Source organism: Felis catus, chromosome C1 (assembly GCF_018350175.1).
Source record: "Felis catus isolate Fca126 chromosome C1, F.catus_Fca126_mat1.0, whole genome shotgun sequence".
Taxonomy (NCBI): domain Eukaryota; kingdom Metazoa; phylum Chordata; class Mammalia; order Carnivora; family Felidae; genus Felis; species Felis catus.
In genome coordinates, this window is record NC_058375.1 from 189,640,683 (window position 1) to 189,667,549 (window position 26,867).

At 39.5% G+C, this 26,867-nt stretch overlaps 1 protein-coding gene across 2 annotated transcripts; it reads left to right on the top strand.

The window, feature by feature from the left end:
• The first annotated feature begins 1,419 nt into the window (after positions 1 to 1,419).
• ICOS (inducible T cell costimulator) lies at positions 1,420 to 24,649 on the top strand. Of its 2 annotated transcripts, none has more exons than XM_045034363.1 (5): positions 1,420 to 1,789; positions 17,654 to 17,992; positions 19,061 to 19,167; positions 20,118 to 20,202; positions 22,446 to 24,649. In XM_045034363.1, exons 1-5 carry the CDS (start codon positions 1,732 to 1,734, stop codon positions 22,598 to 22,600), a joined length of 744 nt encoding a protein of 247 aa, XP_044890298.1. In that variant the 5' UTR covers positions 1,420 to 1,731; the 3' UTR covers positions 22,601 to 24,649. The 2 variants fall into 2 exon arrangements, with proteins under 2 accessions (XP_044890298.1, XP_006935547.3); XM_006935485.4 differs by having other exon boundaries at positions 1,427 to 1,789; positions 22,411 to 22,588.
• The last annotated feature ends 2,218 nt before the right edge of the window (positions 24,650 to 26,867 follow it).

A 26,867-nucleotide genomic window follows, 5' to 3' on the forward strand; every position in this document is an offset into this window, starting at 1 on the left:
TTGCTCCTCTGTAGCACCAAACCTGGGTTCTGCTTCAAAGCCTGGACATCGGACTGAAATCTTGGTTGCCCTGACCTACTGACTTGAGCCTCTCACCTGGCTGTCACCTCTGCAGGCTGAGAGTGGATCCTGCCCCATTACTCCCCAGAAACCCAGCCTGGATCCAGCATCTTGGAAGCTGGTTCAGACTTCTGGATGGTTCAGCAGGCTGTGGCCTGGATGGCTCTACTTGCACTGGTCAAGAGTGAGGACTCTGGAGCCAGACTCTCCTCCTAGCACTGCCACTTCCTATCTGACTTGTGCTGGTACTTTATAACTCTGTGCCTCAGTTTTTCTCATCTGTAAAATGGCAGATTAGTAGTCCCCATCTCACAGAAGGATTAGGAGGATTAAATGAACTAATACACGTATAAAACATAATATAGGGGCGCCTGGGTGGCTCAGTTAGTTAAGCACCTAACTCTTGATTTCAGCTCAGGTCTTGATCTCATGGTTCATGAAATCAAGCCCTGCATCAGGCTCTGCACTGTTGGGATACTCTCTTTCTCCCTCTGCCCCTTCCCCCTGCTTGTGCTTTCTCTCTCTCTCCAAATAAACAAACATTAAAAACACATAATATAAACACACATACATAAATAATCCAGATTAATGTAATGTTAGCTATATTCTATGTTTTATACATATTACATCTGTATTATTTTACATTTAGTTTTGTACATGTTTTGTGTTAAGAGGAGTATTCCATATAAACTTACATACATAAAAATCTTATTTATACAATAATTATTATTGTTGTTGTTATTGTCTGTTCTATCTCCCCACAGGGATGGAGAGACTACGGGTGGGCTTTTCAACTTTCTTGCTTTCATTTGGGGCTATCGATACAGAATTTCTGGTTTCTACAGACTGCTGTAATATGCAGAGCAGGGTTTAAGTTGGATTAACATGTGATCCATCATTTGGGGAATTACAATCTACAGTGAATGTGATATAAGTAGTTGTCAGACCCTTCTGTCGCTCCTCTTCCAGATATATCTTCTATTTCAATTTCTGTAATAATTTCCTTTATTGTTTGTTGTGTTTCAAAGGCTTTCTATCTCTGGAGCAAATAACACAAGACAAAGGTGTCAAAAAATAGGCTATTTATCATGTGGCTATTTTCACATCCTGTTATCCCTAATAACTATTTTTTTTTATTTTTTTTAACGTTTATTTTTGAGACAGGGAGAGACAGAGCACGAACAGGGGAGGGGCAGAGAGAGAGGGAGACACAGAATCTGAAACAGGCTCCAGGCTCTGAGGTGTCAGCACAGAGCCCGACGCGGGGCTCGAACTCACGGACCGCGAGATCACGACCTGAACCGAAGTGGGACGCTTAACCGACCGAGCCACCCAGCGCCCCGCCTAATAACTATTGATCAGTGGAGTAGGGTGGTTCTGAGAATAAGCATGGTCTCTGTCTCTGGTTTTATTGGAGCCAGGATGAGGGGAAAGTCTGTTCTCAAAATTATCAGCAATCCATGGATTAAGCTGAACCCCATAAGCAGCAATGCCTCTCAAATAGCCATTGACATCAATCGAGAGAGACACCTCCTTGCCTTGGTGGTAAGTGTGACACTACATAAACCCTCACAAAACCCACTTCCTTTCCAGCAAATAGAAAACAGTTGAGAACATGAATTCACTGTCAGCTTTGAACACCGGGGAGGATTGTATCTGTTTCTGGCAAACATGAAGTTAGACCTCTGCTATTTCCTTCTCTTCTGCTTTCAAGTTGAAGTCCTAACAGGTAAGTGGCCCATTTAATATTTCTCATTAAGTTATGATTCAAATGAACATGAAGAGAAACCAAAGGTAGGAAAAGTCAGGCGCCAAATAGAAGGGGTTTCTGTTTGTTTTCTGTGTTTTTGTGTTGTGTTGTGTTGTTTTTGTTTTGAAAGCAGCAACAATTACAGAAGAGCCCCAAGCACTTGGGCTCAGGGTGTCTGTGGCGGTGCAGCTGCTGAGAGCATGGAGCTTGTACCACTTCCTTTGATATTGTGTTTTAAGATGAAGAAACAGGTTTCATCCGACCATTAAAATTTTAAATTACCTGCTTGGAGTTACCTGTGAGTGGATCAAGTCGAAGAGTGGCTTACTGTTCGCAGAGAAAGATGAAAGGCAAAATGACTTGTGTCAACTGAATGAAAATAAAATAGTCTTGGCATTTGGACTGGGAATTCTTTTTGAAGGAGGAAATAAAATGGAAGGGATTTGAAAAAAAAAAGGATTTTGATTTTCATCTTATCTGGGTGATCTTGTGTCAGATATGCCACAGGCTGCCACAGAGGTTTTATTTGACGCTAAGCGTCAGGGTCCCTCGAAAAGGCCAAGGAGTAGTGGATGATGTAAAGACTCCCTAGCCTCTGGAGACATTAAGGAAAAACAAGCGACCATTCTGAAGTCCTCAATTCTCTCTCTTAGATGGCGTATGTCAGACTGTTTGAACGATTTAAATAATGCTACCCACAACTAAATTAATAAACGGGTTTCTGCTGCTTTTAGCTTGGTACATTTTTGTAATACTTTTATCCTTCACTCTGATCCATGTTCTTGAGGTTGGCAAAAGCAAAGTGAAATGACATTAAGTTGGAAAGTTCTATTAACACTGAAAGTGAAAGCAGAAATTTAGTAGGTATAATCTTATCTAGCTAGACATAAATTTTGCAGTTGTACAAAGAAATAGATTTTACTTTTCTCTCCAAAAAACTAAAAAGCAAAAACGGATTGGTCAAATGTTTCATCCTGTGGTAGTTCAAGGTGGCCCAAATGCTCTTAAGTAACGAGGACTGAGGAGTGAACAATCAAAGTCTGCTTACAAGTTCCGAAGCCAGCTTGGGACTACTTGCTTGTTGTTAAGGCCTTTTCCACAACCCAGTGAAATCTTTTATTGAACAACAAATGAATAGCTTTGGAATGGATATTTATCCATTCATTCATCCACTCATCTATTCATTCATGCAGCATCAAGCACTTGCCAGGCAGGAGGTACTGTGCAAGCTGCTGTGTGAACAATGATGAGCAAACCCTCATCAGCCCCTGCTCTCATGACGCTAACTGAATGACTGAGACGTTAATCCAGTAATCCCATGAATCAGTGATCACTATAGCCAGAATTCAGAGGATGTCACAAAGAATCCTCTCTAGACTGAGTAGATACGGAGGTGGGGTTTGGAAGCGATATTCAAGTCTTTTCTGTGGACGTGGCACTTGAATTAAGATTGGAAGGATAAGAATAAATGGGGAGGATCGTAGGAGAGTGAGGAAGAAGGTTCCATACCAGGAAAAGAAGAAGTGCAAAGGAGCTGTAGCAAGAGGAAATGAATTAAGGTCAGGAAACTGGAATAAGGTAGATGTGCCTGAAGGAGAGGGGCTTGGGAAGGTAGAAGATGATGCTGGAAAGGAGAGGAGAGAGCAGACCATTGAGACTATATGGGCCATTTAAAGAATTTTGGATTTTTTCCAAGAACATTGGCTCAAGTCGTTGAAAGGGTTGTACTGCCCAAACGAACCCCAGTATGTTAAACCCACTTGGGCACTTAGAGTTGTTGATAATGTGCTTATTATCAGTCTGATACTTGAATTAATAATCGTGTTATTTCTATGGAAGGATGAATCGAGTTGTTAGACTAAGCTGGTAAAGAAATTGTGCTTCTAGAACGATGTTCATCTTAAGCTCTAGTGGAATAATACCAGAATTCACTCTTACCACACAGAACACTATGCCATGTGACAAGCCATTTTTTGGTTTGACAGGCGGCAAAACAGGCGTGAATGACTAAATGGAGATTCTAAGTTGCTAACAGTCTCCATGTTCAAAATACCATCACGCTGCATATATCTAGCACCGAATGGTTCTTAAGAGCCTAAAAGAAGTATGCCAAGCACTCGCAGGTCTTTTCTTTTGGCATATTTTTAATCCTCCCAACTAAGTAGGCTCTCTCATCCCACAAAAAGGGGGAGTATTCTTATCTTCACGTGATGTTTGAAGAATCTCAGACCAGGAAAGGCTGAGTGATTTGTTACATAGTAATTAGTGGCAGAACCAAGATTACAACACAAAATATAACTGACTCCAGATTTCACATTCTTTCCTCATTGTGTTGAAGTAGCAAGAGCTATAACAAATTTTAAAAGGAGAGAAATTCTCAGGTTTGCATTTGGTTGATGAGTTAATAGGTTGGAAACCTTGGTGATTTCTAGTCTTTAAAAAAATATTTTTTTAATATTTATTTTTGAGAGAGAGAGAAAGAGACAGAGAGAGAGACAGAGTACGAGCCAGGGAGGGGCAGAAAGAGAAGACGACACAGAATTCCAAACAGACTCCAGGCTCCAAGCTGTCAGCACAGAGCCTGACGTGGGGCTCGAACCCATGAACCGCAAGATCATGACCTGGGCCAAAGTTGGACGCTCCACCGACGGAACCACCCAGGTGCCCCAGTGATTTCTAGTCTTAACCATTGATCTCAGTGTAAAATTTAACAAAGTCATCATCTTGTGACTCTGGAGTAATAGGAAGCTCCTTGTTGTAAAAGGGTCTGGAAAAAACGTGAACCTCTACCTGGGTTTGGAAGACCCTCTTTCTACACCTTATGGGCAGTGAGAACCATGTGGGTGACCTTATGAATTCTGATTTCAGAAAGACCACTCTGAAAGCAGCGTGGATGCTGTACCTGTGTGGGAATGATGGATGGGAGATGGTGCCTAATAAATGTGCATGTCTCACGATGTGTTCTGGGAAGTGGCTGGGAGGATAACCCTCAGGTGCAAGTTGAGCCTTGCTGTTGATTCCAAGGCATCCAATCTGTGACCCCTGAATTCCATCACCTCAGGAAAAACAGCCCTTTGCTGCCTGCAGACGGGCTCCCCGCTGAGATTAGAGAGAAGCCTGCTGATCTGAGCTGACCTTCAGCCCCTCCCACAACCCCCTCAAGTAGTCATGTTGGAGTGTTAAAAACCCAGATTGTTGACTTTTTTCCCCATTGATGAATTCAGGCCATTCCCAGTCAGTGTGATGAGCCTGAAAATCTGATACACTTGATTTTATCCCTTCATCGTCGTGTTTATTTCTATTTCTTTTCCTTTGCTGTTGTATCCTTTTAACTAAGTTTCTTTTAACTTCCTTCTTTGCTTCTGTAATTTGGAAGGTTCACTACAGTTCTTAACTGAGTAGTCATTATGTTTAGAGCATCTTGAGTGCCTATTATTGGATTAAAATAATGACAATGGCCTTGCCTGATGTGCTGACTCCACACTCCCCATTGATCTGACAACTCCTGAAGGTTCTTCCCGTCCCACTCTCACGCTGCCCAGTTAGCACAACCCCGCCCCAATCTTGGACTTTGAAATAATAATTGCAGATCATTGCCAGGTTTCCTCTTACAGTATTTCTTGTCTGTTTTAAGGATCTCTTCTTCACACTTCCTTCACCTATTTTCAGGGCCAGCACCCCTCTTGCCATCTGCTCCTGTCTTGTGATCTCTGTTTTGATACAGTGATTAGAAGACTTCTACCATTTTCTGCAGATACCTCGACTCTGTGAATTCCAGCACGGGTAAAGAAGTCTTTCTTTAACTCTGATGGGTGACCAATATCTTTTCTGGGAATAGGATTCCTGGACTGAAGTCTTTTCTCTGAATTCTCTGTGGATCCCCATCCACTGTCCGCTGGCTTCTAGGGTTACAGGTGAACAGTTCCATGCTACTCTGATTCTCGCTCATTTGTAAGTAACTTTAAAAAAATCTCTAGGATCTTGTATGCTATTTATTTCAATATTGGAATTCAGGAATTCTGCCAGGGCATGCCTAGCTCTGAGTATTTTCATTAATAGCGCTTGGGACTGAGTGAGCCTTTTCAATCTGTAGACTTGAGGGTTTTGTTTTGTTTTTTTTTGTTTTTTTTTTTAATTTTCAGGGCTATTTTTCTCCCCATAGTTTAATCATATCTTTTTCTTTGTCTTTTTCTCTTCTTTCTAGGAATATCTATTATTCTCATGTACGATCTTGAGTGCCGTGTTTTTTCAGCCATAGTGAACACAGTGGCTTTCCTAATTTCTCATTGTTATTGGCAACCCCCTCAGATGAAGTGGAATAGCATAGTTTTTAAATTGCTAACAGCATATTCCCATTTCTTGGTAGAAACAGAATGTAGGTGTGTAGATAGGGCCTGATTCTCATTTTGGTTTTGCTCACTATAAGGTGTATAAACTTGTTTGACTTAAAAAAAAATGGCCTCAATATTCGCAGTTGTAAACTGAGCAAAACCCACAACTTATGCTACCTTCCTAGCTTAAGGATAGGAAATTTCTATGCAAAAGGATTTATTAAACTTTGTAAATAAAAATCATCTGTAGCCTTTTAATACCCAAGGAAAGGGCCACATTTACTCATTAAAGGCTCGTCTGTGCTATTGCTATTCTAATAAATTGAGTCCTTCAAATGGCACTTTTTGGTCATCCTAAGTAAAATAGGACCTTTGGCATTTGAAGACTTTTTATGAAAATTCAAAACTAGGGGCACCTGGGTGGCTCAGGCGGTTAAGCATCTGACTTTGGCTCAGGTCATGATCTTGCAGTTCGTGAGTTCAAGCCCCACATTGGGCTCTGTGTTGCCAGTTCAGAGCCCTCTGAGCCTGGAGCCTGCTTCTTTGTCTCCCTCTCTCTCAAAATCTGTTCTCCCCTGTTCTCTCTCTCAAAATCTGAACATTAAAAAATTTTTAAAAATTCAAAACTATATTTTGGAAAGTAGAACTTAAGTATTTAGAAAGTATACAACACAAATGAAAACTGTTAGTCAAAACATGATTTTTTTCATTGCTTTAGCCTGTAAGGTTGATCAAAACAGACCAAGATTTCCAAGTTTAAAGAGAGTCAGATGTTGGGGATATGGTCCTCCTCTGGGTCACGTATAACGTATTGATGCCTGTTTCTACTTTGCGTGAGACAACGCTAAGAAAAATCGAGTTGACTCTAGGGACAGTGACAGACTCACGAATTTTGGTTCTGTCAACCACTAGTTCTGATAGTAGCTTTTGTTTGTCGGAGCTGTGTTGACATAGGCATGGCACTGTCAACAAGCAATTAGAGATCATTTTAATATAGCTGTTTTGAATTTGAGAAATCAAACCTTTTACAGCCAACGTTTATATTTTCCTAGGACTCATCACCAAAATGCCCATTCATGGAAAACAACAACAAACAAATCCTCTAGTTCACTCACAAGAAAAGTTGTGTCTATGTTGTACTATGTCTAAAACAAAAATCTCCCATTATTTCCTGTTTGTACCTGTTGAATGATAACGAAAGTTTGTATGTGTGAATCCATGTTTTTACATGTCTACAGGCAGAGAAGTTACAGAATAAAAGAAGTTTGTCAGAGCAAAGAGCTAGACTTTGTTGCAGATTCAAATACACAGGGTAGCTCATAGCTTAACACGTGGTTGTTGAATGAGCATATCTAAAGAAATGTGCTCAGCACAAAGTAATTTTATATCTAAGAAATTATTTTATGTATTTTTGGTATATGATAACTTTTTAAATCACAGAATACATATGTGGCATCAATGTAAATAGTACTTAAAGTACTTGGGATGATAATATACCCAATACATCTGGAAGGAAAAGAAATATCCAAACATAACTTCCCAATCAAGTTTAATGTTAAAAGCTTCTTTTTTTGTTTCTTTCTTTTTTTTTTTTTTTTTTTTTTCAGCAAGTCTCTTTAGCTTCTGGGCTTCAGGTTCTGTAGCATTAGGGGGTTGGACTAGATTACTGGACTAAGAGGCTCCTTAAGAATGCGGGCTCTGCCTGTTTCGGATTCTGTGTCTCCCTCTCTCTGACCCTCCCCCGTTCATGCTCTGTCTCTGTCTCAAAAATAAATAAACGTTAGAAAAAAAATTAAAAAAAAAAAAAAAAGAATGCGGGCTCTGGTCTCAGATTGTCTAGGTTCATATTATGGTTCCACCACATACTGGCTCAATAACTTTGGGCCAGTGATTCAAGCCTCTGTTTCCTCAAAATACGAAAGTTTCCTTAAAATAGAAAATCCAACATAAAAGACTGTTATGAACATCAAATTATGTATTGCATGTAATGCATTTAACAGTATTCAAGAAACTCTCAATGCTTATAAATTCTTGTTGTATTATTATTTGGAAACTTTTGAAAGCTGAAATATTTATTTAACTCCCAGACCTCTTAGGCTTCAGAGAATTGGCCAGGTAGCATTCAGTTTGAGTCTTTGTCTTTGGACTGGGAAACAAGTATTCTCCAGTAAACAGAATCTCTTGCTCTGCTTTTCTCGTTCTTCTCCTCAGTCCATTGCAGGACATTTGCCAAACATGCTCAGCCTCCATGTTTTTCTATGCATTCATTAATTTTATTGAGCTTATAAAATGTTCTAGCTCCTTGGATGGTTTAGGTGACCATACTACAGTTCTTATCCTTGTGAAGCTCATGGTTAAATGAGGAAGACAGACAAAATAATTATGATCTAAGATGATATGCATTGTAAATACGTTGGTGTAAACAAAGGATTATTGAGAGCATAGAGATAGGTGTCTTTGTCTGGGGTCTCAGGGACCAATTTAAAATGGTTCTTAAAGAATGCATGGGGGTTTCTAAGAAGACAAAGAAGTACCGGGATATTCTAGTTTATGGGAATAGTTTAAGGATGTGAGAAGAATGGCCAAAAATTTAGTATAGGTGGACCATATATGGTCCACAGATTGTGAAAAGAGCTGGTGTCATGCTAAGAAAATTGATTTTTTACCTCATAAGTAACAATATCATAGAGACTTCAGGCTGGGGAGTGAAATGCTTTTTAGGAACACAATTTTGGAAGCAGCATGGAGGATGGGTTTGGAAACGGAGAGACTGCTGCTGAGGCCAGTCAGGAAGCTTCCACAGAGGAGGGAAGACACAAAAATGCCTTGGATTGGCAACAGAAATAGAGAAAAGCAACTGAATTCAAGAGATATCCTTGAGCTAAAGTCAACGGGACTTAGTGGCCAATTGGATCAGGAGAACCAGAGAGAGGGAGGTATGAGGAAGGGGGTCAGACTAGTGACTCCCTTAAATGACAAGGTTTGGGTTTGGGAGTGAATATTGAGTTCAGGTTGGAAATGTTATTCTTGATCTATCAGAGGAAACCAGATAGAGATGTTGAAAGGAAACTGGTGATAAAGGACTGGAGCCAAGGGAAGGGGTGGCTGAGAGAAAGGTGAGTGTTACTAGAGTAGAGAGGAGAGCCGGAGCCTTCAGTGTAACAAGCTCACCCAGCCAATGCCTTGTCTATGTGCCCAAAGGAGGGATGGGAAGTAATGTGGATATTCTTGGGTGCCAATAAAATTCTTTCTCCCTCCCCTTCTGTGTAAGAGACTTGTAATTTAATCTCATGTAATTTCCCTGGTGGGGCAATTTTAAATCACTGACAGTGAATTAACTAGGAAAGTAACTTGTTTGCAACTTAACTGTTACTTCATGAATATTGCGACAAAGATTTATAGCATATTTGATATTCTTCTGTTTTTATGAAGAAAGTTTTTACTAGAAGAAAATCATTTTTCCATATTTTTCTTATTCTGTAATAGGATACACACTTTAGAGGACCGAGGGTTATTTTATCCCCCCAACAAATTTCCTTGGAGAGTAAAAACAATACACATATGTGTGTGTGTGTGGTGTGTGTGTGCGCGCGCACATGCACACACACACACACACGCACCACACACACGCGCACGCGCTCTTTTGGCTTTTTGATTTTCTCCTCACTTCTTCACATCTTTTGTCTTTGTTAGGAAGTTAGATCAGATTGGGTTTATTTTGTTTACCCTCCCTACTCACTTCAATCACTTCTTTGGAGTATGGATGCCTTTGAATAGTAATGTAAGTATAGAAATGATGCGTGTATAAAAATATGTAATCAGGATTCTGAAAGTTTTAGCCAGTAGACTCGTAAAAAATGACAATACTTTAATTAAAGGTGAAAAAAAGTGGTAAATGCACATTTTTTTAAATGCCAACATTTCTTAGTAAAAGATAAAATGTAACAAACCCTAAATAAACATTGCAGTTTTTAGGACTTCACCTCTTATGTCACACTCATGTGCCGTGCTAAGCTAAAGTTTATTGTTTGATTACAGAAAACATGTTTAATAAGCACTATCAATAATTGCATACTCAGGAGATCTTATCTTTCTATCGCTCTGAGACCTTTGTGGAGGTTTGTGGTTAGAAGTCTGAGTTAAGGAGAATGAAATAAAATTACTGTTTTGTCTCACACCCCCTGCAGTTGTGTGGGTTTTCTAAAGTGTTTTTGCCAAAAGATTTCAACAGGGGATAATACAACTGCTTACAAGGAGTCCTGGCAGGATGGGTTCCAGTAAGGCCATCTTATACTATAGAAATGCAATGGTTTAGATATTTAAAAAAAAAAAACACGTACAAATAAACTCTGAGCCACAATGCAATTCTCAGGAGAATGATCTTTTCTTCTGATTTGTTTTTTTTAACAACCTCCACAGTTCCCACGCCCAGGGGATACCAATGTTCTTATCCCTTAAATAACTTGAAAACCTAAAGAAATCACCTAATGTAAGGACCGTGATTTTACTCTTGGAAACATTAGTCCACTGATGTCAAGAGTAAAGTTATAACAATCATAGTTAGCAGCAGTTAACAGGTTTGAACCTCTATTGGGAAGGTTGTACCCTTTAGACATGGTAGTCTATGTGATTAAGAAGACACAATACCTGTTCTCCAGAGTACTTATAATCCAGGAGTACTAACAAGTAAACAGATATGGTACAAAACAAAAACTAATACTTAATATTTAGATTTTAAGACCCATTACTCGGAGTCAAGAGGACATATTTCTATTGTGTTTTAAATAATGTATTAAGTGCTGAAAGATATAGCATGGTGTTTTATCCTAAGTCACTAACATGCTGTAGTTATGAAACATCTGAGTGTATTAGAAGAATCATTGGTCCAGGGGCCCCTGTCTTGGCCATACATTGGGCAATTTTAAAGACTGTGCACTCTGGAGGATCTAAATAATCAACCAACCAGGTTTAAACTTGTCCTCTCCTCTGTAGAGAATCATCAGTCATCTAAACAAGTCTTTATGAACCTAGTAGATATTTAAAGAGAAAGAATCTGTTTCTTTAGAGCTCAGAGAGAATTTTCTTTGGAATCTGACATTCCATTTCAGGAGATACCCTTCATGCTTGATTATACATTTGCATGTACTTGCTTCTAGAAGAAAGACAACATGGCATAGCTAATCATGAGATCATGTTCCAGCAATGAGCTATGGAATCCTGAGCAAGATACTCACTTTTCTGCCCCAAGTCTAGCTTGATAAATGTAAATATAAAATGAAAGGCTTAACTGGATCATTTCTGAGAGCCCTTTTGGTTCTTACATTGTATATTCTATTCATCGCCCCAGATTTATAACATCACCGAAATCTACATATTCATTAGTTCATCTCTGTGTCTAATAAATATTTATTATGACTTACTACATACTACAGATGCTATTGTAGATAGTTGGGATGGATTGGTGAAGGAGATCAACAAGGTACCTGATTTTAAATAGTGGGGTAAACCTGATGTAACAGTGGGGTAGCCAGACAATAAATAAGTAAATAAATAAACCAGATTATTTCAGGCAATGAGAAATATTTTCTCTCAGTAATAGGACAGAAATGACTTGGGGGTGTACTTTGGATTGAGTGGTCATTGGTCGCTAAAGAAGTAGTAGTTATGTGAAGACTAGAGAGAACATTCTAGATGAAAAACCAACAAATTCGAAGCCCAGGGGACCAGCTTCTTATATTTGAGGAATAGAAAGAAGAGCAGTGTGACTGCAGCGTAGTGAGTGACTGATATAAAATGGTGTTGGAGAGCTACGTAGGTCATGCAGGTCATGGAAACTAGGCTGAGGAGTTGAATTTAATTCTAAGTTTGATTTATATTTCATAAGCAGGGCAATGACACAATCTGTGAATGTTAGAAGATCATTCTGGCTTCCCTGAAGAGAATAGATGGTAAAAGGGCAGAAGTGAGAGCAGCAAGTTAGGAGACTCTTGCAGTCCTAAAGAGAGATGATATGGTTTGGCCCAGTTGAAGTTTAGATGCAGGAGCAGTGGATAGACTCAACCAGACATAAAACAGAAGTACAGGAAGTTAGGCCTTCTTCCCGTAGACAGACTTTAACATGATCCTGTAAGCTCAGTCTGTAGTGATCACTGTCTCGCTTCATGTGGTTGCCTGCTTCCATTACCCGCCCCTTGGTTGTTGCTAGTGGCACTTCAACCGTAGATTAAACCCAGAATCTTTTCTGCACCCAAGAAGTTGTATTCCCTGTGGACAGATAATCTAACCTGTCTGCGTCTTCAGAAAGAATTGGACTTGTATAATTTCTAAGTTTACCAGGTCTAATTGTTTATGATGCTGAGTGGGGGTTGAACCATGTTACAAGAAACACAAATGTGAAGGAGAAGGTGTTTTGGGGAGTCTGAAACACAGACAGACAGTGTCTGTGAGAACTTAGATGGAGATGATATGTTAGGGAGGAAGGTGAGGAGCTTATCAAAGACTGTGGGAAGGGAGATTTTGGAAGATGATTTTATAAGAAGTGGTATGTAAAAAAAAAAGTAAGCTGAGATAAAGGAAGAAAGATTGGTGAGGGGAACTCTCACAATTTTTAACTTCTGGTACAGCAGAGGAACTGATCAAACAGATCTGACACTCAACCAAAATGAACACTGGCTATAAAAATTGGTGTTATGACACCAGCACTCCCAGTTGAATATTAGATCTGGAGATGAGAAGATCCAGGAAGGGTGAAGAAAAGATTCTAGTTGTTTCTGCAGTTATAAGAAACCAATACATTCTGATTTTCCTTAAATTATCTGCCTACCCGCTAAATACTTTAGCCATGGTTATAGGAATGATCTCCTTTTGATAGTGTTTTTTCACATGTCTCCAAAGGCTAAGGAGCATTTTTAATCAGGTACTGAAGCATATCTGTTCTACAAGTGCCAAAGTAATTATGAAGCACTTGATTAAATGTCATACCTGCTTCTTTTAATTGAAAACATTCAAATTGCAGACTTAGAGTTGTCAAATGGTTTTCCAGATGAAAAGCTTAAGCATTGGTTATGTAGAAACATAAGTCAGGCTTCTTATCACTATCTTTAATAATAAAAAGCCCACCTAGATTAAATATGATAAAGTGAACAAGTCAGAGTGCCCAGAAGAAATGACACTTTGGAATCCCCAGCTACTCCTCTGATGTCAATGGCACACATCCTTGGCATTATCACTCAAGAAAAACTTAGGCAGTCTTCTTAGCCCTACCTAAACACTTTCACAGGCAAGGAAGATAGTCTCATTCAATTTATTTCTCCTGACCCCCCTGGAATATCCGAGTAAGATTCTGGAACAGAGAAGACTATTGGAACAACAACAAAGTAATAGCTTATCTTGCAATCTTCTTTGGATAGGTTTTGATCCTGGATCCCTAGTGAGTAAGTGTTGGAAAGAACTTGAAGATGTTTTGGTACTTCCTTATTTCACAGATGAAGAGACCAAAATCAGAGGGGTACCAGAGTCACAGACTTGCTATGGCAAGGCCAGAATTTTCCTCTCATTTCCTTGGGAATCACTGCATTGCATCTTCCACTACTCTGCACTGCTGATCATTACCTTTCATCTTGTGTTGGGTTGTGGGTCATAGTGTGGGCATGGGGCAGAGAAGAGAAGCTTATGACAAAACATCTTCAGAAATACAAGATAGGGCATCTATGTCTATGTGTTTACATGGTGGCCACAGACACTTTGGCCCCAAGATCTCTGTGGTTTACTTGCTGCCATTCTAAAGTCCTGGGAAAATTTGCTCTGGACATTTTTTTTAAATTTTTTAAATATTTAGTTTTGAGAGAAAGAGGGAGAGGGGAGAGGGGAGAAGGGAGAGGGGAGGGAGGGAGGGAGGGAGAGAGAGAGAGAGAGAGAATGAATGAGCAGGTGAGGGGCAGAGAGAGGGAGACACAGAATCCAAAGTAGGTCCCAGGCTCCGAGCTGTCAGCACAGAACCCGACATGGGGCTCAAACTTGCAAACCATGAGATCATGATCTGAGCCAAAGTTGGATGCTTAAATAACTGAGCCACCCCCTCCCCCTTCCCCCGCAGGTGCCCTGGACATTTCTAAAGAAACTGAGAACCAGCCCACTGATTTTATTCTCTGCAGGAGAATACAGAGTCCTAAACATCAGAACAATAGTCATGCAGCATAATTTATTTTCACATAAATAAGTCCCCAAGAAAATATCTTTCATTTTAATCTAATGTAGACTGCATATATATCCATGCTATCAGTTATTTCCTTTTGCCTTTTGCTTACATTGTTTCCTCTATTTTTAAAATGAAGACAAGCATTATTTTCCTTCTGTATAGTTACAAATTTTTGTTCTAGAACAAGACATCTATACAGAAGACTGAACATCAGTGCACAATAAATAATTATAAAGCATACTACCTTGCCTGCATAATCATCACATCTCAAGAAATAAAACACTGTCGGCACACAGAAGCCTTTCTACCCCCTGGGTTTTGCTTCCTGATCCAACATTTCCTTCCCTTTATGTAAAACCATTAGACTGAACTTTGTGATATCCATTTAGGTTATATTTTCTATTTAAAATTTTCTAAGTGTTTGTTTATTTTTGAGAGAGAGAGACAGAGATGGAAACAGAGCATGAGCAGGGGAGGGGCAGAGAGAGAGGGAGACACAGAATCCGAAGCAGGCTCCAGGCTCTGAGTTGTCAGCACAGAGCCCTACATGGGGCTTGAACTCACGAACCAGGAGATTATGACATGAGCAGAAGTTGGACACTTAACTGACTGAGCCACCCTGGCCCCCTGTTTCTATTTTCTTAGTCATTAGGCAAGAAATCACAACATGCATACTTCACTTACCAAAGTTTCTCATTATACATACCTTTACTATTTCACATTGTTTTTTATTGTTGATGTTGAGACATCACCTGCCAGTCTAATAGTTCCTTCTCTGAAGGTAAAGTGTCTCTTTTCTATGGCTGCTTTTAGAATTTCCATTACGATGTATCTAGATGTGCACATTTAAAAAAAAATCTGCTAGGGATTTGTTGGGATTCTTGAATCTGGATGATGACTGCACTTCAAATAATTTTTCTAACCTAATTTTTTAGTTCATCAATTCTCTCTTTAGCTCTAATATGCTTTGAAAATATCCATGGAATTTTTAATCATAGTATGGATTTTGCCAGTTTTATTTGATTCTTTTTCAAATTAGGTTTTTTGTTTGTTTCTTTTAGTTTCCTTTGCTTTGCAGAGGTTATTAGAAGTTTGTCTTTTACTGCCTTAAATGCAGTAAGCCCCGTTGTTTGTTTTGGGATCTGACAATTCAAATATAGGACTTGAAGGGGGCTTTGTTTCTGTAGTCCATTGTTTGTTTTGTTTCCTTGCACGTCTGATTAATTTTTTTGGTGTGCTTGTCATTGTTTTTAAATATTATTTGTGGATAGGATTTGAGGCCTACGATGTAAATCTTTCTTCCTAGAATGGTTGCATTTTTACTCTCAGTAGCCTAAGGGTAATAATGATCCAAAATGACCCTGAACAAAATTCAAGGATTTAGGTTTTCTGGACCATTGAAGTGATTTGAGCTGGTTTCCTTCTGGTTTAACCGGAGTCCAAGAAGGGAACCGTTTGAGATCCCAACTTACTGAGGAGAGGATGGCCTTCTAGGTTTCTCACTTTGAAGACTCTGGGAGTTGAGGCACGAAAACAAAAATTTGAACCTGGGAGGACAGCAAACACTCAGCGTAAGAGCAACTTCTAGACTCTGCTCATCTCTCTGAGTTCTCGTTCTTCAGATTTAACCCACCAATTTCTTCTCTTTGCTAAACCTTCTTAAGCCTTTTAATAATATTTTTTAGACCTTTTGTTCAGCAATTTTGGTTGTTTGGGTGTGGGAATTTGTTGGAATCTGGGTGGTCATAACCAAAACACTAGAACACTTAGGCATATTGTCACAGTCAAGTCTCCAGGTTGAAAATCTATCCCCTTGTAATATGGAATCTAAATTAAAGAGATCTAAATTAAAGCCTGTAGATATTAAGAAAAATAAGTAACTGTGCTAAATCTTAAAATTAGGACAATTAGTGCAAGCAGAGTTGTGACAGGTGAATCCACCTGCATCATGTTTAGTCATATCATAAATTAAAGTTCGTTCAGAAAGCAACATGGCAATACATAGCGCCATAACACGTTTAAACAGTTTGACTAGGTCATAAAAGCAAAGCGCTAAAAATCACCCTAATATTCAACATTGGAATGCTTTAACAAATTATATATTAACATTATGTCCTAATATACATACAGTCATTAAAAAGGATGACTGTGACAACTATGTAAGAAATGGAACTTTTATGATATATCATTAAGTGACAATAGCAGAACACAAAGAAATATGTCTATAAAACAAGTGTATATCTGGAAGATAGAGGGGAAATATACACAGATAGTATGTCTATTTCACAATAGGGCTGGACCAACTTTTTTTCCTTCAACATTCTTTTTTTACTTGCTATATTCTCTTTAAGAATAAATACAGATTTCAAAACTTAAGCAAAAATCTTTCATGCTAATAATTTTCCCAATTTCAGTGAGAAACTTTTGTATAAAAAAAAAAGGAAAAAGGAACAGAAGAGAACAGTTACTTATAACCCAGTAACTCAGAATCTGCAACCAGACTAAAACCATCTTGGCTCCTTCCTTGTGTGACCTCTGTGTAGCTTTCAAAAATACCCTTGGCTTCCTAGAAAGCTTAAAATGTATTGGAAAAAAAAAAAGAAAAAGAAATTGACAAAAATCTGGTGCCTTACCATTGTCATCAGACCTTGACTCAATTCTCAATGGATCAGGTTCAGAGAAGACACATTCCTATCATTTGAAAATGATTCATCTGTTGTTTTACTCTCTGACCAGAGGGTATAGTGTAAATATATATTTATATATAATTGTTCATTTTTTCGGTTAAGCTATTTTTCACTTTTTAAAGTTTTTTTGTAAGTTACATCATTCCCCAAATTTCATCCCAAATCTTCCTTTGTTTGACAAAGTGCTAATCCTCCTTCAATTTCAATTTTAAAAATCAAAAGGGCATTATTTGATTCTATAAGCAAAATTGGAACTCAACCCCCCACCTTTATTTGAACAGTACTCCCTTCTTAGCATTAATTCAGATGTTTTACTACATATTTGTTTATCATCTGTCTCCAATATGAAAGCATAATCAGATAATATGGTGCCTGCCCTGTGTAAATATATTTTTTAATATATTACATATTATATGTTCATATGTAACAAGCAAATTTCTGGTCAGGTTATTTTCGAGGGCAGAGTTTTATTTGTTGTCCTGTTCTTTTGGTTGTGAAATTCTTTCATTTTGGTGCAATAGAGGTGACTTTATGAAGCGAAGAGATAAATTTTGTGCTCAAATACAACTAATAGAGTAACATCTTCATAAAACGTCACTTTTGCTTTGTTTTCTTCCCTTTTATCCAGGAGAAATCAATGATTCTGCCAAGTCCGAGATGTTTACCTTTCACGATGGAGGCATACAAATTTCATGCAAATTCAGTGAGATTGCCTTGCAATTTAAAATGAAGTTGCTAAAAGGGACAGAAGTACTCTGCGATCTCACTAAGACAAAAGAAAGTGGTAACACGGTGTCCATTAAGAATCTGAAATTCTGTCAAACTCAGTTATTCAATGACAGTGTCTCCTTTTTCCTGTATAATTTGGACAGTTCTCATGCCAGCTATTACACCTGCGAACTGTCAATTTTTGATCCTCCTCCTTTTCAGAAGAAGAATATTAGCAGAGAATATTTGAATATTTATGGTAAGACACGGTTTTCATCTTTCAGACTTAAGAGTACGTTCCCATTTAACAGCTTTTCTCACTAATGAAAACAACTAAGCAAATGACTATTGTTTAAAGTTTATTTATTTATTTTATTTTGAGAGAGAGAGAGAGAGAGAAAGAGAGAATCCTAAGGAGGCTCCACACTGTCAGTGCAGAGCCTGACATGGGGCTCGAACTCACGAACTGTGAGATCATGACCTGAGTGAGCCAAAACCAAGAGTTGGATGTTTAACCCACTGAGCCACTCAGGTGCCCCTAAGCAAATAAGTATCGTTTGTGGAGCTCATTTTGGTGCAATTGATGGCAATAATTTATCATAAAAATATGCAAGGGATAATTTATTAGTATTAATAATTAGTATTAATCAGTAATATGCAATTTGATCACATAGACTATTGAGTTAGAAATAGGTTACGTTGGGGCGCCTGTATGGCTCAGTCGGTTAAGTGTTTGACTCTTGATTTCGGCTCAGGTCATGATCTCATAGTCCACCTTCTAGAGATTCTCTCTCTCCCTCTTCTGCCCCTCCTCCTCCCACTCTCTTTCTCCCTCTCCAAAAAATAAAAAAGAAAAGAAAAAAATAGGTCATGTTGTCTTTAAAACGCATAGGCCAATCAGGAAAAAATTTAAGACAATTACCCAAATCTGTGGCCTAATGGCCATTGGCTCTAGTCATGTAAAACTTAAGGTTTTGGTTAGTGTTGGTTTTGTGGAATCAAGTGAGGGGATTGAAAGCCATAGTTTTATACCATTACTTTTCCTACTTAGTCTTCTACAAAAATATAGACAGAAAAAGTCCTTCCTAGTCACCACATTTGTAATCATTTATGTGCATAGAATCTTTCAGGTTTTAGTTTTTAAATGCTTGCTATAATACTGAGATGGTGTTATATACTGTGCGTTGGATTCCATGATTGTAATGAAGGCAAACTGCATTTGATTAAATCACTTTTTTGAATTTGGTAAAAGAACTTGTGATTCGGCACCCAAAAAGGAGATTTGTTTCTCACAGTTTTTCCTTAACATGTCTCCTTTCCAATCCAGAATCACAGATTTGCTGCCAGCTGAAGTTCTGGTTACCCATAGGGTGTTCAGCTTTTGTTGTAGTCTACATTTTTGGATGCGTATTTCTTTGTTGGCTTACAAAAAAGGTGAGCAATGTCTCTATTTTTCTCGCCTCTGCTTTCCTGAAGAATATCAGTAGTTATTTACTCAAAGCACCTACTGTTCTTGCCAGAGTGATTTGATTAACAGACATTTTCTTTTCCATAAGATAGGTCTACTAACTACTAACTTGGAACAGAAGCTTATTCTATAGCTGCTTCATTCTAAAAAAGGATTTGAGGGCTTATGGAAAGAGCTGTTATTATTATTATTCAAAAAAGATAAGGGAATTGGGGCCAAGAAAACATAAAAAGTCAGGACGAAGATTGAAACATAAAAATAGATGCTTCTGACTTCTGAGAATCATTAAATATGGGCTGCAAATTTGATTCTAAGTTTCCAGAGTCAGGACAAAGATGAAACAGTTTCGTTTCACTCAACTTGTCAGTGAAACAATCAGTGAGAAAGTCTTATAAGGTGTCAGTCTTAGCTGAGAAGTAAATGGCCAACTTCTTTCCATGGCTAAGTTGTTAGGACTGTTTTTGAAGAAGACCATAGAAAAACTAGGCAGAGAATTCAACAATGACAAAACAATCTCTCTGTGCTGGGGGGTGTTATTTCCAGGTTCTCAATGAGAGAACTTACACCATTCTGCATTTTACACAGGTATCAGTGGCCAGACCATGGGTGTATCTGTGCCAGAATGGAATTCAAAAAGAAAGATAAAGAATAGAGTGAGATAGGGCTCGCTATCTAAATCTACAAAAGAAGGGAACAATAAAAACAAAAATGAGGGAGGAAATTCAGCAGAAGGGTCTTTTTATTTAAAGCCCTTTTCATATTGGTCTCCTACTTAGCTGGAAGTCAGGAGCCTACACCACATGCTAACACTTTTGTCGCATATCACTTCAACCAAGAACAGAAAACAGTGAAAAAAGACCAGGGATGGAGATGAGGAAGAGCAGCTGACAAACCATGTTTCTGACTTCTCTTTCAGAAGTATCGATCCAGTGGGCATGACCCTAACAGTGAATACATGTTTATGGCAGCAGTGAACACAGCCAAGAAACCTGGACTCACAGGTATGGCTCCATCGGGGGGTTTGGGTAGAGCAGAGTGTTCTTCACATTATGCTTGGAATTTTAATTTTTTTATTTTATTTATTTTTAAAGTTTATTTATTTTGACAGAGAGAGAGAGAGAGAGCAAGTGAGCATGTGTATGAGCACAAATAGGGGAGGGGCAGAGAGAATCCCAAGCAGGCTCTGCACTGTCAGCTCAGAGCCTGACGTGGGGCTCCATCCCATAGAACTATGAGATCATGACCTGAGCTGAAATCCAAGAGTCAGATGCTCAACTGACTGAGTCACCCAAGTGCCCTTAATTTCTTATTTTAAAGGAAGGCCAAATGTCTCTCTGGCCTCATTTTAGTCTTTTCTGTGGAAATTTGAATTTTTCACTTCAAGTTTATCCTTTTCTGCAGTACACTGCAGGCAAACAATGTATTTGTAAACCACTATTAAAAAATAAACAAGCAAAGGATCCATAAAACCACTATTGTATCACCGCAGTTTTCTAATTGGTATTTCAAAAGCTAGCATGATTCTAAGTCTTCCTTGGTAAAAAGTTCTCTAATTCACCTGATAAGCAGTTGTTGGAGATCAGTGAGGTACAAATTGCTGAGTAAGGAGCTGTGGGAGATGCAGGGGTATATGAAGGGTTTTGGACGGAGATTTGGAAGAGAGATCTGGGCTGGTGCTACCAGGGGAAGGAGGAGGAGCTGGTGAGGCTCTTGCTATTCTGGTGAAAAGAAGGTGGAGGGCGAGAGGGCCCGGATGGCTGCACAAGGCCAGTTAGGTGCGACCTTTGACTTTTCCCATTCAGAGCGAACACTGTCAGTTTGAGGTTCATCAAGCTGAGGAGCATCTAGAAAGTTTGAAGCATCCCTTGTGCAAAATTTGTAAGTCTTATGCCTTTGAGGTTGCGACGAGAGGACATATGTGATGAGACAGAAGGCCCCGAAGTTCTGCCACCATTCAGTGGTAAAGGACTTGTGTAAAAAGGATGCAAACAGCACCTGTAATCATGGAATTAAAGCATGAGAAGGGATCTAAATGCTCCTTTAGTCTATCTCCTCATTTTTTGGATGAGAGAACTTGATGCCCAGGATGTTCAGGGACTCTTTTGGTTCCCTAGAGATTTCCCACCATGGCTTTGTCACTAACAAAAAGCATGCATTTCATTGCTTGCCTATTAAAAAAATCTTTTCTTTTAATCCCTGTGCTTGTTATAACGTGTCTGTTTTAGTTTGGATCCCTGAAAAAGCAGACCCCGAGACAGAGACTTGGGTAGAAGTAGTTTATTTAGAAGGTGACCCCAGGGAAAACGGGTGAGGGAGCAGGGAGAGTAAGACAGGCAAGAAGGAAAAGCAAATGGAGATTGCATTACTGAGATCTCAGCTGGAGGCCACAGAACCTCTGAGGAGTGTACAGGTGTCTCCAAGAATTGTTCTTCTGAAGGACGGCAAGTGGGGTATTTATCCAGTGGATCCCATCCCCACTGGGTTGGAGTCCTATAGGGTCCACAAACTTTCCCTCATCCATCCTGGAGCCATGCTCTATGCTTGGCTCCCAAGTCTACAGAGAAATTCCTGAGACAGAAAGCAGAGTAATGCATGGTGGGACTCTTGTGCTAGAATGGACAGCATGTACAGAAGTGTCTACCCCAGCTGTGGCTGGGATCAGAGTCGGGCTATTTCACATCCCACCTACAAACTGTAATCACTGAAAACGGCCATAGTGTAAGCTTCTTGAAGGTAGGTGGGTCTCTCCTCTGTATTCTGAAAGCAATATGCATACACAAGTTCAAGCAGAGCATGTCTCAGCACCTCTGCCAAGTATTTATTGCATGATTATGTAAGTAGTACCAGGCCACGTGATCTGTGTTGGGTAGAGAGAGGGGAGACTCAAGCAAGTCCTGGTCTTCAGTCTGTAATGTCATTGGGAGAGCTGATGTGTTTACATAGAGGGCAGAATCATACGATAGTGTCAAAAGTCCTCAGTTGTGAAGTCGAGAGTTCAGGTCATGTTTATTACAGGAGTTAAGAGGAGGCTGGGTAAAACTTCACGGCAAATATGGAGCTGGTGCTGAGTCTTGAAGCACAGAGTTTGGATGGTGTGTGTGTCTGTGTGTGTGCATGTGTGTGTACAAGAGTCAGATGAAAGGGACAAACTTGTTGAAGGGAATTGGAACAGAGTGCCTTTAAAAATGTTGTGCTACATTTTGTTATAGGTGTGACTCATAATTTGGAACTTTGTGGCACCCAGGCATGAACCACGTGGGCCAGGTCCCCTCTGACTTGAAGCGCAAGATTCCCACGTCCCCTGGACCACAGAGAGTCAGACTTGATTTGAGTACATGCATCTTCTGCTGGTGTTCTGTTCAATCTGGACTAGTGACTATCGGTCAACAGGGGTTTTAAAAGACTGCTTCGGTACTGTTGGGTTATCAAAAACACCCTCTTGCAACTAGTTTTACAGAAAGCCCAGCTTGTGTGTGCTCAACAAATAGACCTCACTGGGATGGAATTCCTATCTTCATATCTGCTTCTAGCAATGCACCAGCCAGGAGAACAAACACATCTCCAGATATTTTTAAAAGATGCCGTGGGTACCGAATCTGCAAAGCAAATGGGCCGCCAACGGCCAGTATCTCTCTGCACTTCACCTATAGACTACCTCTTCTTCCTCTAGGGCTGAGCATTCCTTTTTAGCCACACAGTAGGGGAAGGTGCTTCAAAATTATAGCTATTTTATTTCTGAGGTATCAACATGTAATTGTACTATTATAATAGGTTAGTACACAGTACTCTTTTCCAACATCTGAACCCCAGTCCTCTATTCCCAAGAGTTTAGATGCCTTCTTCTGCCTTCAGTTTTCCTTTTTAAAATACTCTACATGACTACTTGACAGGCATTCTGTTAAAAAACAATTTTTTGTAATGTTTATTCACTCTTGAGAGAAAAAGAGCATGAGCATGGAGGGGCAGAGAGAGAGGGAGACACAGAATCTGAAGCAGGCGCTAAGCTCTGTGTTGTCAGCACAGAGCCCTACACAGGGCTGGAACTCACAGACCGTGAGATCATGACCTGAGCCAAAGTCGGCACTTAACTGACTGAGCCACCCAGGTGCTCCGACAGACATTCTTGAGTAGGGAGCTTTATCTACATTTTCCCCCTCTGCTGCTCAATAAAACACATATTATATGTATTTAATTGTAGCCCAATGAATATAATTTGCCTATATTTTCCCTACAAGAATATTTTTGTTCCAGAAAGACCTCTTATTTTCCCAAATTCAGTTAAAATGATTTACTTTGTTGACTTGTTTCTACCACATTAGTGGTAGAAAACATTGCCTAGAATCAGAAGTGACTTTATTGTATGAGTCTGTTTTCTATCATTATCTATGTTTTCATGGTGCTATTAATTCCAAGCGAGGCTGTTTCTATAGGTCATCTTAAAATTGCAAACAAACAAACAAACAAACCCACAAAACCGTCTTTCACTGCTCAACATTGTCCAGGGGGGTAGAGACAATGATCCATTTAGTGGAAAGCTGTAGTTCCTAGAGGTCACTGACAGACTATAACCCAGATGACCTCCTGGCTTGACAGGTTGAAATGGCCCCATCAGCCTGGAGCAGACGTCCAGACCTGGGTGAAATTGCAAGGCTCGAGAGACTCCTGTGAGCCAAGGACAACCAGCTGCTCTTGCCCCCAGAAGCTGACGTCACCCTGGGGTCCATGGTGAATCTGCCTACATTTGTACCTCCAGGGTCTTGGAGGAGGCATAGATGTGCCAGGGAACATCAGCAGGATTCCTTCTCCTAGAAACTGGCCCTGGCCCTTCTAGATAGTCTTCCTTTGAATGCAATTTGGCTGGAAAGATTCTTAAATACATATAATATGTGATTGGTCTTAGCTGGAATATTTTCTCTGCTTCCTGTTTGCATGCCCAATGCTTCTGAAGCGGCCAATGTATGTGCAACAACATTTTTAACCTTAGGTAAAGTTGGGCTATTCAGTAGTTTTAAAACTGGTAGGTGCCTGTGTCTAGGTTACTTTAAAAGTGAGACCAGATATGTCATTACGCATACTTATATTCTTGTAAGCGTGCGTAATGATGGATACGTACAGTACAGTACTGCATTTGTAATTTGAATCAAGTTTGGTGGTGTTTTTCCAGCTGACTTGGACAACCTTGTTGGCTCTGCAGAGCTGTTCCCTGAGTTGTTTGCAGATTTGGGGGTGGGGGGTTGGCATGGGGAGTACAGCCTTCATTGGGGTCCACCTGGCCTGGTTTCCATGCTGTGCTCTAAAGCATCCTCATCCTCAGCACTGGACATTTCGAAGTGGATTATCAAATGATACAATTTCTATGAAATAAAGACTTGTTTTAAGAGGAGCTACTCATGAAATAGATTTTAGCAGTAGTAGGAAATTAAGGAATAAACATTTGATATTCAGCAACTGAAAATACTCAGAGTGTTTTCTTGGGGGAAGGAAACGGTTCCCTTAGGTGTAGCTAGCACTTGCAAATTTGACCCTGTCCTTGAAGGTGGTTACACGGCTCGGAACAGTCGCTCATCTTTTTTTTTTTTTTTTTTTTTTTTTTTAAATATTGGAACAACCACAAACTTACATAAAAAAGTTGGAAGTACAGCAGAAGAACTCTTCTTTTCCTCATTAAGTTTCTAGCCTGATGCCCTATCACCTCTGGACATAAGTATTTTCTACAAACAAGAACACTCTTTTATCCGGAACCACAATGCAACCATCAACATTGGGAAATTAACACTGATACATGGCGGCCATCTCACCCTCAAGCCGTATTCGGGTTTGTCCAGGGGTCCTCCTAATGTATTTTATAGCAAAAGATTATGTTCACAATCCCTTTTTGTATTTGGTTGTCATGTCTTTGCAGTGTCTTTCAGTCTAGGCAGTTTCTCAGTCTAGACTTTCATGGCCCTGGCTCTTTTGAATATTACAAGCAGTTATTTTATAGAATGCCCCTTGCTTTGGGTCAGTCTGATGTTTCTTTCTTTTTAATTAAAAAATTTTTGGGGGCACCTGGGTGGCGCAGTCGGTTAAGCGTCCGACTTCAGCCAGGTCACGATCTCGCGGTCCGTGAGTTCGAGCCCCGCGTCGGGCTCTGGGCTGATGGCTCAGAGCCTGGAGCCTGTTTCCGATTCTGTGTCTCCCTCTCTCTCTGCCCCTCCCCCGTTCATGCTCTGTCTCTCTCTGTCCCAAAAATAAATAAACATTGAAAAAAAATTTTTTTTAATGTTTAGTTTTGAGAGATAGAGAGGGAGGGAGAGAGAGGGAGGGCGGGCACATGACAGGGTAGGGGCAGAGAGAAAAAGGGAGACACAGAATCCAAAGCAGGCTCCAGGCTCTGTGCTGTCAGCATAGAGTCCTATGCGGGGCTCAAACCCACGAGTTGTGAGATCATGACCTGAGCCAAAGTTAGATACCCAACCGACTGAACCACCCAGGTGCCCCTGATGTTTCTTGATAATTAAAATCGGATTATCGACCTTTGGCAAAAAATAACCCCAAAGAGTTACTGTGTTCCTTTTAACTGCATCTGGTCAGGTGGCTTACAATCTTGATTTGTTACATTACTGATAATGTTCATTTTGATCCCTTAATTAAGGTGGTGCCTGTCAAGCGTCTCAACTGTAAGATACTCTTTTCCTCTTTGTAAGTTAATAAGTAGTTTATGGGGAGGTGCTTTGAAAGCTTATAAATCTTCCTTTTCTTGTCAAATTTTCTATTTATTCATTCATTTTTTTTTTATCTGTATGGTTTCTTGTTGTATTCAATGGGTAAACATTTGTTACCATCATTTAATTTTGATGCTTAAACCGTCCCATTCTTGGCCAGAAAAAGCCTATTTAAACGCCTCTTGTGTCTTTCTACCACATCCTCATCATTCTTAGCACTTTTGTGCTTTGAGGCAGGACAAGATACTCCAGGCCCAGCTAGTGTTTTCCCATCCCAGGGCTAGCATCAGCTGTGTCTCCAAAGAGCCCTTGTTTCTTTGAGTAGGCAATGGTTATTCGAAGCCAAGATCGAGGCATTAGTAAATGCTCATGACTATTGGGATTTCACTGCTTCCAGGCCCTGCAGTGGACAGAACCATGATACAGATGCAAATATAAATGTAAATGTGTATGCATATATATTTACATTTATTATTTGAGTATAGTTGACAATGTTATGTTCGTTTCAGGTGTACAACATAGTGATTCAACAAGTTTATATATTATGCTATGCTCACTACAAGTGTAGCTACAATCTGTATCCAAACATCGCAATTACAAGATCATTGACTGTACTCCTTATGCTGTGCCTTTTATTCCCATGACTTATTCATTCCATTGCTGGAAGCCTATATTTCCTATTCTCCTTCACCCATTTTGCCTCCCCCTCCCCCCCACTCCCCTCTGGCGACCATCAGTTGTTCTCTGTATTTTATAATATATATTTTAAACATAGATGTAACTGTACATACAATACATATAATATATAGAAAATGTATGTATATATACATCTCCCATTTATATCTATATTTATTTAACAATCTATATGTGTTGAAACACATGTGTTCATACCCATGCCTTTAATTCCAATATAACAGTATAGCATTTATTCCAGATTTATTCTTTTCTATTTTTTGGCCCTC

What these genes read in the sequence shown, in the direction of transcription:
- ICOS (XM_045034363.1), top strand. Translation starts at nt 1,732, where the DNA reads ATGAAGTTAGACCTCTGCTATTTCCTTCTCTTCTGCTTTCAAGTTGAA. An exon ending in TCAAGTTGAAGTCCTAACAG is followed by an intron (nt 1,790 to 17,653) that starts GTAAGTGGCCCA and finishes CCTTTTATCCAG; the next exon opens with GAGAAATCAATGATTCTGCC. An exon ending in CAAGAAACCTGGACTCACAG is followed by an intron (nt 20,203 to 22,445) that starts GTATGGCTCCAT and finishes TGTGGCACCCAG; the next exon opens with GCATGAACCACGTGGGCCAG.